Genomic DNA, 13,013 nt, shown 5'->3' on the forward strand with positions numbered 1-13,013 from the left:
TAGTTTATTATCACCATTAGCCCAGAAGCAGTTCCTTTTGTTTATTGCCTGCCCTTTATTGGACTTATCTTGTGGTCTCTACAAATCAGGTTCATTAAGGTACAATCTCACTTAGGTTCAGAGCTGTTTGCACTTGGGTTACCCTTGGGGAAGACTGTAAAAAATATATGAGTGATTTTTACATAGCTTGGTGGCTGATTTTTCATGATTGGCTCTTTATATTTATCAAATTACAAATTAGAGATATAAACATTTATTAAATCTGCTAACTATACTTATTTAGCTTTTAAGATCAAGACACACTTTGTGGCTGCAGGTGTGGTGGCACACATCTGTAATCTCAGGATTATTATTATTTATTATTATATGCCTACCTATTTAAGGTAGGCATATCATGAGTTCATAGTCAGTCTGGGCTACATAGGGAGTCTCAGACCTTCCTGGACTAGTTAGCAAGACCCTGTCTCAAAAAAAAAAAAAAAAAAAAAAAAAAAAAAAAAAAATACCAGGCTGGGTGTAGTGGGTATACCTTTAATCCCAATACTTGGGAGGCAGAGGCAGGTGGATCTCTGTGAGTTCAAGGCCAGCCTGGTCTACCTAGCAAGTTCCAGGATAACCAGAGTTACATAGTGAGACCCTGTCTTGAAAAACAGTAACAAACAAAAAACCCCCAAATACCAAAACCATAGTTGAGCTGAGGATCTTGCCTATTACATATATGGCCTTGGATTCAGTTCTCAGCTCTACAAAAAGAAGACATGTATTGTCTAAATTAGACCTGATACATTGTTTTCTTTGGGAGCTTTTGACAGTGTTATGGCTAGATATAGGCTGATTTTCTGGCTTCTAGCCATATCACTTGATACTGACACTTTATTGTCACTGGAGTGCTAACTTTTTGGCCAATGTAACAGTTGTGTGAAGGGAGACCTGAATCTGTGTGGCAGCATTCTGATTTACCATTTAAATGGACTCTTACATATTGAACTGTAGCTAGAGTTTTCCTGGTCCTGCCTGGCCCACAGTCAGGACAAATCTCTCTCACCCACCAGTCCCAAGGCGCTCAGACCCAACCAAGTGAACCCACAGAGACTTATATTACTTATAAACTGTGTGGCTGTGGCAGGCTTCTTGCTAACTGTTCTTATATCTTAAATTAACCCATTTCTATTAATCTATAAGTTGCCATGTGGCTCGTGGCTTACCAGTATCTTAACATCTGCTTTTCCTCGTGGTGGCTGGCAGCGTCTCTTCCTGCCTCAGCCTCCCACTTCCCAGAATTCTCCTCTTTCCTTGTCCCGCCTATACTTCCTGCCTAGCTTCTGGTCAATCAGCACTTTATTTATCAATCAATCATCCACAGCATTGAACAGATATATATTTCATGTAACTGCTTACTGTATTGCAAGCCTGGGTGTTTTTCAAAACTGAAATCATGGCTTGAAGATGTAGCTCAGTTGGTAGAGTGGCTTGTCTTGCATCAATGAAGCTCAGAGTTTGACCCCCAGTACCACATAAAGTGAGTGTGTTGGTGTACACCTGTAATCCCAAGTCTGGGTGGATAGAGGTAGGAGGATCAAAGTTCAAGGTTACCTACAGCTATGTGTTGATTTGTAAGCTAGCCTGGGCTGTATAAGACCCTGTCTCAAAAAAAGAAAGTAAGTGAGGGGCTGGAGAGATGGCATGGTGGTTAAGAGCACTGACTGCTCTTCCAAAGGACCCAGGTTCAATTTTCCAGCATCTACATGACAGCTCACAACTGTCTGTAACTCCAGTTCCAGGGGATCTGACACCCTCACGCAGACGTACATGCAGGCAAAACACCAATGCACATAAAATAAAAATAAATAAATTTAAAAAAAGGAAAGAGAAATCTTTTTCTTAATACATATTTCTTTATATTAGGAAGCAGTATAAAGCCTTATTTTAATGTCTTTAAAATTTTTTGAAAAGCTAGTTAGGTGTGGTAATATACTTAGAATTCTGGCATTCAGGAATCTGAGGCAGGAACATTTGTGAGTTTGACTTTGATTTGGGAAACATAGATTATCTCCAGGAGAATGAGAGACAGAGACAGAGAGAAAGAAAAGAAAGAGTTTTGAAAGAGCATGAAGTGGGTCGTCTGACAGTTTCCATTTTCTCAGTTAACGTGGTCTTTGTTTTTCTCTGGTTGTGATTTCAGTTTGGTGAGATTTGATCCACTTGGACACTACTTACTGACAGCAATTGTTAACCCTTCTAATCAGCAGGTAAGAGTCTAGCAGTTCCAACTCCATCTGAACTGAGAGTTCTTTTCTAAGCTAGAGCTCTAATTCAGATGCTGTTATTCTTTCCTTATTATTACATGTCTGTTATATATTCTGATTATATTTTAATTCTTAATGCTCCAGTAATTTTTTCCATCGAGATTTTAGTTAGTTTTTGATGATATCATCAAAAGTCACAGTTTTGACAGTAGAGTCAGTTTTCTAGCCCTTGTGACTGTATCATGAGCTAGAGAAAGGACTCAGCTGTTGAGAGCAGCATACTGCTATTGAGGAGGACCTGAGTTCCCTTCTCAATCCCTATGTTGGGCTGCTTATGACTGTCCATAACTCTAGCTCCAAGGGATCCAGTGCTCTTTTCTGGCCTATTCCCATACACACAACAGAGACCCACATATATACATAAAACAAACAAACAAACAAACAAACCATAATGTGTCTAAATATTGTGTGGGCAATTTGTTCAGATGTGTGTTTATGTACTGTGTGTGTGCAGTGACCACAGAGGCTAGAAGAGGACATTAGGTCTCCTAGAACTGGGATTACAGACAGTTGTGGACCACCATGTGGATGCTGGAAACCAAACCTCTGCAAAAGTAACAAGTGTTCTTAACCTCTGAGCCATCTCTCCAGCTCCTAAAAAGAAATCTTAAAAAAAAAAAGAAAAAGAAAAAGAAAATACCAGAGGCTGGAGAAATGGCTTAGCACTTGCTGGTTTTTTTTTTAGGGGACCCTGGTTTGATCTCCAGCACTCATGTAATAGTTTACAACTATCTGTAACTCCGGTTCTATGGTATCTAACTCCCTCTTCTGATCTCTGTGGGCACCAGACACGTATGTGGTGCACATAAATACATGCAGGCAAAAACACTCAGGCGTAAAATAAAATAAAAACAAACCAAAAAAAAAATAGAAAAGAAAGAACTTGTCTTCATCATGCTTGTCACCCATGTGCCTCTGACTGATTGACATATTGTTTCCACTCATTGCTTCTGTGTCACAGAGATGCCTTTTATAAAATCATTGTTATGCGGGCTGTACTCATTCAGATATGTTGCCAGTTAGAAATGAATAATTTAATACCATATGATGGTTTTGAGTCTGAAGCCGATTAGTTTTCTGTACCTTATGGGGAGAGAATTTTTGCTTATTTATGAAGGTGGTTCTTCTTGGATGATTCCCAGTCAGTTTTAAGTTTCTCCTAATTTGTTTGGAGGTTCTCCCTAACTGTCCTGCTCTACCCTCTCCTCCTGCTGGGCCATGTTGCAGGGTGATGACGAACCAGAGATTCCTATAGATGGAACAGAATTATCTCACTACCGCCAGCGTGCCCTCCTGCAATCACAGCCAGTTCGCCGGACACCTCTCCTTCACAATTTCCTGCATATGCTGTCCTCCCGCTCCTCTGGCATCCAGGTGGGAGAGCAAAGCACAGTACAAGATTCTGCTACCCCCCTCACCCCCACCGCCTCCCCCTCAGCCCTCCACGGAGCGTCCCAGGACTTCCGCTTACATCAGGCTCCGACAGCGGGTCAGTTACCCCACCACAGTTGAGTGCTGCCAGCACCCTGGGATCCTGTGCCTTTGCAGCCGCTGTGCTGGCACTCGAGTTCCTTCCCTCTTGCCACACCAGGACAGTGCCCCCCCTGCTTCTGCCAGAGCTACTACCCCTTCCTTTTCTTTTGTACAGACCGAGCCCTTCCATCCCCCGGAGCAGGCTTCATCAACGCAGCAGGACCAGGGCCTCCTGAACCGGCCATCTGCCTTCAGTACAGTCCAGAGCAGCACTGCGGGCAACACGCTCCGCAACCTCAGTCTGGGTCCTACCCGTCGCTCTCTGGGGGGCCCTTTGTCTAGCCACCCTTCTAGGTATCACAGAGAACTAGCCCCTGGGCTGACAGGTTCTGAGTGGACCCGGACAGTACTCACTCTGAACTCCCGCTCTGAGGTAGAATCTATGCCCCCGCCCAGGACCAGTGCCTCCTCAGTGAGTCTGCTGTCTGTGCTGAGACAGCAGGAGGGTGGCTCTCAGGCGTCTGTGTACACTTCAGCCACAGAAGGAAGGGGTTTTCCCTCATCAGGACTGGCTACTGAGTCAGATGGAGGGAATGGTTCTAGCCAAAACAACTCGGGCAGCATTCGCCATGAGCTTCAGTGTGACCTGAGACGCTTCTTTTTGGAGTATGACAGGCTGCAGGAACTGGATCAGAGCCTGAGTGGGGAAGCTCCCCAGACCCAACAGGCCCAGGAAATGCTCAACAATAACATTGAATCTGAGAGGCCAGGTCCTTCTCATCAGCCCACCCCACACAGCAGTGAGAACAACTCTAACCTGTCTCGGGGCCATCTTAATCGCTGCCGTGCTTGCCATAATCTTCTGACCTTCAACAATGATACCCTGCGTTGGGAAAGAACCACACCTAACTACTCATCTGGCGAGGCTAGCTCTTCCTGGCACGTCTCTACCACCTTTGAGGGCATGCCACCAAGTGGCAGCCAGTTGCCACCTCTTGAGCGGACTGAGGGCCAAACACCTAGCTCCAGCAGGCTGGAGTTGAGCAGCTCAGCTAGTCCACAAGAGGAGAGGACTGTGGGGGTGGCCTTTAACCAGGAAACAGGCCACTGGGAACGAATTTATACCCAGCCCAACAGATCTGGAACTGTATCACAGGAGGCCTTACATCAAGATATGCCTGAAGAAAGCTCTGAGGAAGACTCCCTCAGGAGGTAAGCATCTGCTGCCCTCTCTTCTACCTTCCTGCCTCTTCTCTCCATCATCCTTCAGTCTTAGTGATGTGCCTTTTTCTGAAGTGTCTGGGATCCGTGCATTTGATTCCTTGCATCATTTTGGGAAATCTTGCTCTGGTATCAGAGATAGGATCAGGCCTGGTGGTGTGAGTCAACTGCTGTACTGCTTTATTTTTGTCTAAGCCCAAGGCTCTGACTTTAGCCTTGAAAGAGGAATGTCGATTGGGTTAGAGAGGCATGGGGAGATAGAATCATTGATTTTCTTTGCCTTGTCTTTGACTTTGAAATATTATAGGTGTAGGACTAGTTGTTGAGATAAGAGTATGTCCCAGAGGACTAGTTACAGTGAAATTTTAAAAAAAGACCCAGAGTGTCAAGGGATATTTTGTTTAGCTTATTGCACTGTCTCTTCTTTAAATGTATTATTTTGAACCAGCTCAATAAGGAGCTGAAGAATTCCATGTATGAATATAGGTATATCAAGGAAAGTGTTTTTTTTTTATTTTTTATTTTTTATTTTTAACCAGGTTTATGTATTTGGACAGCACCTTGACTGCCCATTTAGGGTTTTTTGTTTGGTTTGGTTTTGTGGTGGTGGAGACTGAACTCAAAGCCTTTTAAATATACTTCTACTTCCAAAATTCTTTGAATGGACCTTGCACATGGGTAGGAAAAAGTAAGAATTCATGGAAGGAAGGCCTCTCCATACATGGATTGGCATCCCAGACAGTTCTCCTGAAAGAAACAGAGTAGGAGCAATAAACCACCCACCTCATCTTCCATGAATGGCTATGTGCACACCTATCTTGACTTATTAGGGACTTCTTTCTGTAATTATGTAAAGGTCAAGTCTAGAGTAATCACCAGCTCCCAGATACTGGAGCCAAACAGCATATCGCTCTACATTATATCCTCTGCTGACACAACTGAAATTTCTCTAGCATAAGCTCAGGGAGGTTGGGAATATGGATTGTGGACATCATGTACTTGTTATTTTTGGAGGATGCTTTAGGCAGTCATTTACTCAGTAAACATTAGTGGGATGGTTACAGTTTTCCAGCACTGGGCTAGGCACTGTGCCCACTGGAGTATACAGTGTTTCTGTGGAGGCAATCTATCACAAGTGTAGAGGATCTGGTACAACCTGAAAAATTACATCTTTATTTATTGTGTATGTGGGAATGCTGTGTGTCCATGGCACATATATAGATGCCAGAGAGCAGCTTTTGGGAATTGGCTATTTTTTTACACCGTGTAGATTCTGGGGTCATTAGGCATGGTGGCAAGCACCTTTGACCTACTTAGCCTTCTCACCATCTCCAATATGGTGCTTCTTTGTGTGCTACTGATACTAAATGGAGTCTAAGTAGAAAGGAAAAAAAAGAAACTAGTTTAATTTTAACAAAAGGGAACTATTGCCAAAACAAAGGTTATATAATGTCCAATAATGAAAGATTGGTAAGACTTGGAGAAGGAAAGACCTTTTTCTTTTAAGGTAATAGCACATTCTCAAGGAGAAAATATATGATGCATGCAGAATAGTGGGGACAGGGAGTCTGGCTGGACATCAGAAGCAGACAAAATAACAAGCTTGTTTCTGTGTCTGAGTGAGTGAGACTAGTTCTTGGGAAACAGCTCTGGATTCCTAGCTTGGAATATTTACTTTTGCTTAAGGGCTCACATCTAGAGCCTGGGCCTCTGTTCTTTTTGAGAAGCAAGAAGGCAGCCAGCACAGTGCCTGATACATTGTTGGCATCAGAATTTATTAAAAGCAGTTATGAAAGGACTACTGACACTAGAAGTTTATCATTTCTTGCCCCCCAAATAACTGAGCCTTTGGTTTGTTTGAGTGTTTGTTTGAGTGTTTGCTTTGGCAGTACTTCTTGTGGTGTTCTACTGAGTAATTCCCCAATGGATTACAATAAACTCCTACTGTATGCAGAGCATTAAAGATACCAGTTAAGGAGAGCCTGCTATCTAAGGTACCACCATATTTTACTTTGAGTTAATTGGGAGCAGAGAGTAGGGAATGCTGGGAGACAGAACTTTTGATGTTTACAACAGCTCTGTGCAAGGCAGGTATATAAATTTCTTATTTTGCAATTAAGAAAAGTTAGTCCCAGGCCAGCCGGTGGTGGCACTTGGGAGGCAGAGGCAGTTGGATCTCTGTGAGTTCAAGGCCAGCCTGGTCTACGGAGCGAGTTTCAGGACAGCTAGGGCTGTTACACAGAGAAACCCTGTTTTGAAAAACCAAACACCCCCCCCCCCACACACACACACCAAAAACAAAACAAAACAAACAAACAAAAAAACAAGAAAAGAAAAGTCGGGTGGTGGCGGTGGTGGCGCACACCTTTAATCCCGGCACTCGGGAGGCAGAAGCAGGTGGATCTCTGTGAGTTCAAGGCCAGCCTGGGCTACAGAGTGAGTTTCAGGAAAAGTGCTAAAACCACACAGAGAAACCCTGTCTCAGGAAAAAAAAAAAAAAAAATCCCAATTTTTGGGGCTGGAGAGATGGCTCAGAGGTTAAGAACACTGGCTGTTTTTCCAGAGATCCTGAGTTCAATTCCCAGCAACCACATGGTGGCACACAACCATCTGTAATGAGATCTGGCTCCCTCTTCTGGCTTGCAGGCATACACGCAAACAGAATGCTGTATACACTGTATACATAATAAATAAATAAACAAACAAACAAATAAATAAACAAATCTAAAAAAGAAGAAAGAAAAGTGAGTCCCTTAGAGAAGTCAGAATTTCTTGTTGAAGGTCTCTTAGGATGGGAGTTTAGGAGGTGGCTCAATGGCTGATAGCACATATGTAAGTATGAGGACTTGAGTGCAAATTCCAAGTACTCACATAAAAAGGTACGTGTGGCACCCATGCTTATAACCTCACCAAGAGTTTAGGGGGCTTGCTGACAAGCTAGTTGAAACTCTGGAGTTCTTGGTCCAGTGAGAAACCTGTTTCAAAGGAATAAAGTGGAAAGTAGTAGAGTAGGACTTCAGATGTGCTCTTCTGGCTTCCAGATGTGCACACATGCATGTACACATGCATATACCCCACACACTCCAAAAAAACTGAAAAGAAGAAATTATCATTTAGTAGATCAGAGTGAAGAACTCTGTTCTCCATTACAAAAGCTTTGTCAGTTGTCAATGCATGGCGTATTCCATAATAGGATAATCCTAGTATTATTTTAATTATTTATTTAATTTAACGTGTGTGTGTGTGTGTGTGTGTGTGTGTGTGTGTGTGTGTGTGTGTGTGTGTTTTGCCTGCATGTGCGCTATGTATGTACCTGGTGCCCATGGATACCAGAGGAGAACATTAGACCCCAGAATTGGAGTTATAGATGGTTGTGAGCTGCTCTGTGGGTGCTGGGAACCAAAGCTGAGTCCTTGGCAAGAACTAGTGCTAACTGCTGAGCCATATCCCTACCCCCCCCCCCCTTTTTTTTTTTTTTTAGTTTTGGTTTTCTCCAGACAGGTTTTCTCTGTGCAGTCCTGGCTGCCCTGGAACTCACTCTGTAGACCAGGCTGTCCTTGAACTCAGAGGTTCGCCTGCTTCTGCCTCCCGAGTCCTGGTACTAAAGGCGTGTGCCTCCACTGCCTGGTCCATTTTAAAATTTTTATTGCATTCATTGTGTGTGTGTGTGATGTATGCATATGTGTGTTCCCATATGGAGGTCAGAGGCAGAGAATAACTTCTACCTTTTGGGGCCCAATGGATCAAACTCAGGTCATCAGGCTTGGTGGCAAGTACCTTTTAGCCACCAAGCCATCTTTCCAGCCTGATTAACCTTAGTGGTTTTTTTTTTGTTGTTGTTGTTGATTTTTGTTTTTTTTTTTTTTTTTTTCCGAGACAGGGTTTCTCTGTGTAGCTTTGTGCCTTTCCTGAAACTTGCTTTGGAGACCAGGCTGGCCTCGAACTCACAGAGATCCACCTGCCTCTGCCTCCCGAGTGCTGGGATTAAAGGCGTGCGCCACCACTGCCCGTCCTTTGTTTTTTAATTTACTCATTTATTTCATTTTTAAATTAAGAATTTTTTTTGAGACAGTGTCTTAAGTGTCTTAACCTTAGTTTTAAGTAAACTATTTATTTTTCTTTTTTAATTTTCTTTTACTGTGGAACTCTTCCAACATAAAAATGAAAAGAATAATAAATCAGTTCCTATGTACTATCACTTGATATTAAAAATCATGAACAGCTAGCTTCCTTTTTAGTTTTTTTCCCTTCTTTTGTCTATATCCTTTTCTACTACCCCAACCCAGATAGCACATATTTTTCTCTATAAATACTTCATTGTTTCTAGAACAAGGCTATTCAGCAAAACTTTCTGTGTTGATAAAAATATTCTGGCCAGCGCTGGTGGTGCACGCCTTTAATCCCAGCACTCGGGAGGCAGAGGCAGGTGGATCTCTGTGAGTTCGAGGTCAGTCTTGTCTACAGAGCAAGATCTAGGGCAGGCTCTAAAACCAAATTAAAAAAAAAAGATATTCTGTATCTGTGCTTGCAAACATAGTAGCCATGAACACATATGACCATTGAGTAACTGAAATGTGGCTGTTAGTATTCAAGGAACTAATTAAATTAATTAATTAATTAATTAATTTATATTTTTCGCGACAGGATTTCTCTTTGTAGATCAGGCTGTGTAATCCCAAGTGCTGGGATCAAAGGTATGCGCCACCACTGCAGGGACTAATTTAAAATTTTATTACTCTAAATATAAGTAGACAGATGTGGTTAGTAACTATCATACTACACACATAAAATATTAATTATAATTTCTTAAAATTCGAAGAAAATATTGTCCACCACAGTGGATGTGTGGAGGTCAGAGGACAACTCTGTGGAGTCTGTTTTCTTTACCTCTTCATATGTGTTCCAGAGATTGAACTCAGGTCACCAGGTTTGTGTGGCAAGTGCGGTTAGTTGTTGAGCATCTTGATGTTAACATTGATAGCCCTCTTGAAAAATCTGTTTTGAGACATGGGCTTGCTTTAAAGCCCAGGCTGATCTTTATCTTGAGAAAATTCTCCTGCCTCTCCCCCACCCCCAAGACAGGGTTTCTTTGTGTAGCTTGGCTGTCCTGCAACTATCTCTGTAGACCAGACTGGCCTTGAACTCACAGAGATCAGCTTGCCTCAGTCTTTTGAGTGCTGGGATTACAAGTATATGCTACAAAGCCTGCCTTTATTAAGCTTCTTTTTATTACACTTCTTTATTGTGGTATGTATGTGGTAGAGTGGTGTATATGTGCCATGGCACACCTGTGAAAGTCAGAGGGCACTTTTCGGGAATTCGTTCTCTCCTATCATGTCGGTCCTGGGAATGAGTCATCTTGCTGGTTGTTGACTCATCATCTTTTGAGTAGGCTTTTAAAATCTTAGAAACTCTTAAGGATTTATCAGGAACTTTTGTCTTAATATTTTCTTTTCTCTTAGTGATAAAAAGTAGTTTGTGTTATGACTTAAATGACATTAAACTTTTTAAAAGGTATGTTGTAGGGCTGAGAGTGCAGTTAAGTATAGTAGTTGAGAATCTCTATAGTATGCATGAGGCTCTATCCCCAGCACTGGGGGGCACATGTATATACACGCACACACATTGTGTATAGTCTTGTCACCTTGTGATAAATCATGTTTTTTTTTTTTTAAGAGATACAAATAATGCATAATTCTCTTTTTTTTTTTTTTTTTTTTTTTTTGGTTTTTCGAGACAGGGTTTCTCTGTGTAGCTTTGCGCCTTTCCTGGTACTCGCTTTGGAGACCAGGCTGGCCTCGAACTCACAGAGATCCGCCTGGCTCTGCCTCCCGAGTGCTGGGATTAAAGGCGTGCGCCACCACCGCCCGGCCATAATTCTCTTTTTTAAATGGTATTAATACTACTTAGGGAATCATTTTACATGAGCTATAATATAGTATACTATGAGGAATGACAGCTGGCTCAGAAATGAGGCATATTGTAAGATATCTTAAGTGTATACTATCAAAGTGGAGCCATTACTTACAAATTGAATTGCTGCATTCTGGTGTAAATTACAAATACAAACTGGTGCTAACTAAACCCTCATTTAAACTACCTTCTAAAGATGCCTTAGTGTCTACCTGGTGAGCCAGCTCATGCTTCTGTTTTCCAGCAGATGTCACTGTTGGGCTTGGCTGGCAGGGAAGAAAAACTGTGTTCTTACAGTCTGTGTAGGAGGTAGAATCCTGCAACAAAGCCCATTTTTATAGGTGACTATTGTTGTTAAGTGCATGGAGTTCATAAAAGGTGATTGTACTTGTTTTGTTTTTTGGCCACCTAGTAAGAAATGGGCTATGGAGATATGTTTTGCTCTCTTTGTGCTACAGGGATAATTGCTGTGTGTGCAAGTGTATTCCTAAGCACATCTGTATTCCAGTAGTGCTCTGTGCTGCTGAGTGGTAGTAATCAGCTCATAGGATGTCTCCTTTTTCTTATGGGCAGATGAGGTCAAGCTGTTTATGTAGTCTGATTTCACCTTACGCCTTGGGTGACAAGCCTTTTGTTTCACTATCAGAAACATCTTTTTTGGTCTAGGAGAAGATCAGGGCATTGTGAGGACTTCTGACCTTTGAAGAGCCACTTTGTCTGTCTGTCTATCAATCAATCAATCTATCATCCATCCATCCATCCATTCCTCTATCCCTCTATCTATCTGAGACGGGGGCTTACTATTTAGCTCTGACTGGCCTGGAACTTGCTAGGTAGACCAGGCTGGCCTGGAACTCACAGAGATCCATATGTTTGTGTCTCCTGAACTCTGGAATTAAAGGCATATGTCACCATGACTACTTGAAATGGTATTTTGAAACTAGAAGGGACCAGAGTTATTAGTTCAACCTCCCCCATTCCTCTCCTTTCCTTCAATGCTAGGGATTCATCCTGGGGCCTCACTCATACTCAGCAAAGAGGTACTGAGAGTAGAGGTGAGATTTGAACTCCGAGGTGCTGTAGACGACATCTTTTCCTCCACTTGTTTACTTATTTATAGACAGAATCTCACATAGCCCAGGCTGGCCTAGAACTCTTGATATATTGGGAGGATGATCTTGAATTTCTGATCTTCTTGTATCTACCTCTCTAAGTGCTTACATTACAGGTGTGTGCCACCAATCCCAGTTTATATGGTACTGGGTTCAAACCCAGGGCTTAGTGAATGGTGGGTAAACACTCTACCACTGAGCTACATCCCTAGCCCCTTCACTTTATTTAAGACCTTGTCTTTAAAACAGAAGGTTGTGTTCTGAGAACTGATGCTTTTGATCTTTACTTTTCTCTGATGATGAATAAAGACCAAGAAGTGAGGTGATGGCCTTAGCGTTAAAATTTAGTCCAAACATCAAAGGTTAGAGTTAGATGCCCTCATTGGATTTTCAAGTTTCTTAGACTTTTGTAAGAGGTTGCTTTGGAGTTTGCAGGCTGAAGCCCCTTGAAGTTCTTGAGCCACTCAGCTCCAGTTAGTCACGCGGGGTTTTTCCAGGGAGACTTCAACCCAAACTGAAAGGAAATAAGTGGATATATGAACTAGTTATAGGTCTGCAAGAGGGTGAAAGCAACCTAGAAATCAGGCAAATACAAGGTTTGCCTTACTTAGAAAGGGATCCACCTTTTTTTTCTTCCGTGTGTTGACCTACCTGGTCTTGGCACTGTTGTCAAGTGACTGACAGAAACAGCCTAAAGGAGGAACACTTTATTTTGGCTCATGGTTTGGGAACACCCCCCCATGGTGGGGAAGATAGAGCAGCAGGTCATATCATGTGGTGATATTAAGTATGCAGCAGCTGATTATTACATGATGCCCATCAGGAAGCAGAAAACTTGGACCAAAACTGGAACTCATAAGGTCCTAGGTCAGCTGGATTCCAGGCCCCGTGTCTAGAAGGTCCCAAATAGTGTCTGTCACTAGCTGGGAACCAACTATTCAAATATAACGGCCTGTTGAAGGATGGCATTTCACTTTCAGACTGTAAC

At 42.4% G+C, this 13,013-nt stretch overlaps 1 protein-coding gene across 3 annotated transcripts in view; it reads left to right on the forward strand.

Annotated features, from left to right (window-relative positions):
• The window catches only part of Ambra1 (autophagy and beclin 1 regulator 1), a 208,358-nt gene that overhangs the window by 48,866 nt on the left and 146,479 nt on the right, over positions 1–13,013 (forward strand). For all 3 annotated transcript variants that reach the window (XM_052722471.1, XM_052722472.1, XM_052722473.1), the window contains exons 7-9: positions 2,183–2,249; positions 3,534–3,680; positions 3,955–4,991. In XM_052722471.1, the coding sequence (XP_052578431.1) occupies positions 2,183–2,249; positions 3,534–3,680; positions 3,955–4,991 (1,251 nt within the window). The remainder of the gene's footprint in view (positions 1–2,182; positions 2,250–3,533; positions 3,681–3,954; positions 4,992–13,013) is intronic.

The sequence above is a fragment of the Peromyscus californicus genome, unplaced genomic scaffold, assembly GCF_007827085.1.
Source record: "Peromyscus californicus insignis strain IS unplaced genomic scaffold, ASM782708v3 Scaffold_7__1_contigs__length_154581171, whole genome shotgun sequence".
In the NCBI taxonomy this organism is placed as follows: domain Eukaryota; kingdom Metazoa; phylum Chordata; class Mammalia; order Rodentia; family Cricetidae; genus Peromyscus; species Peromyscus californicus.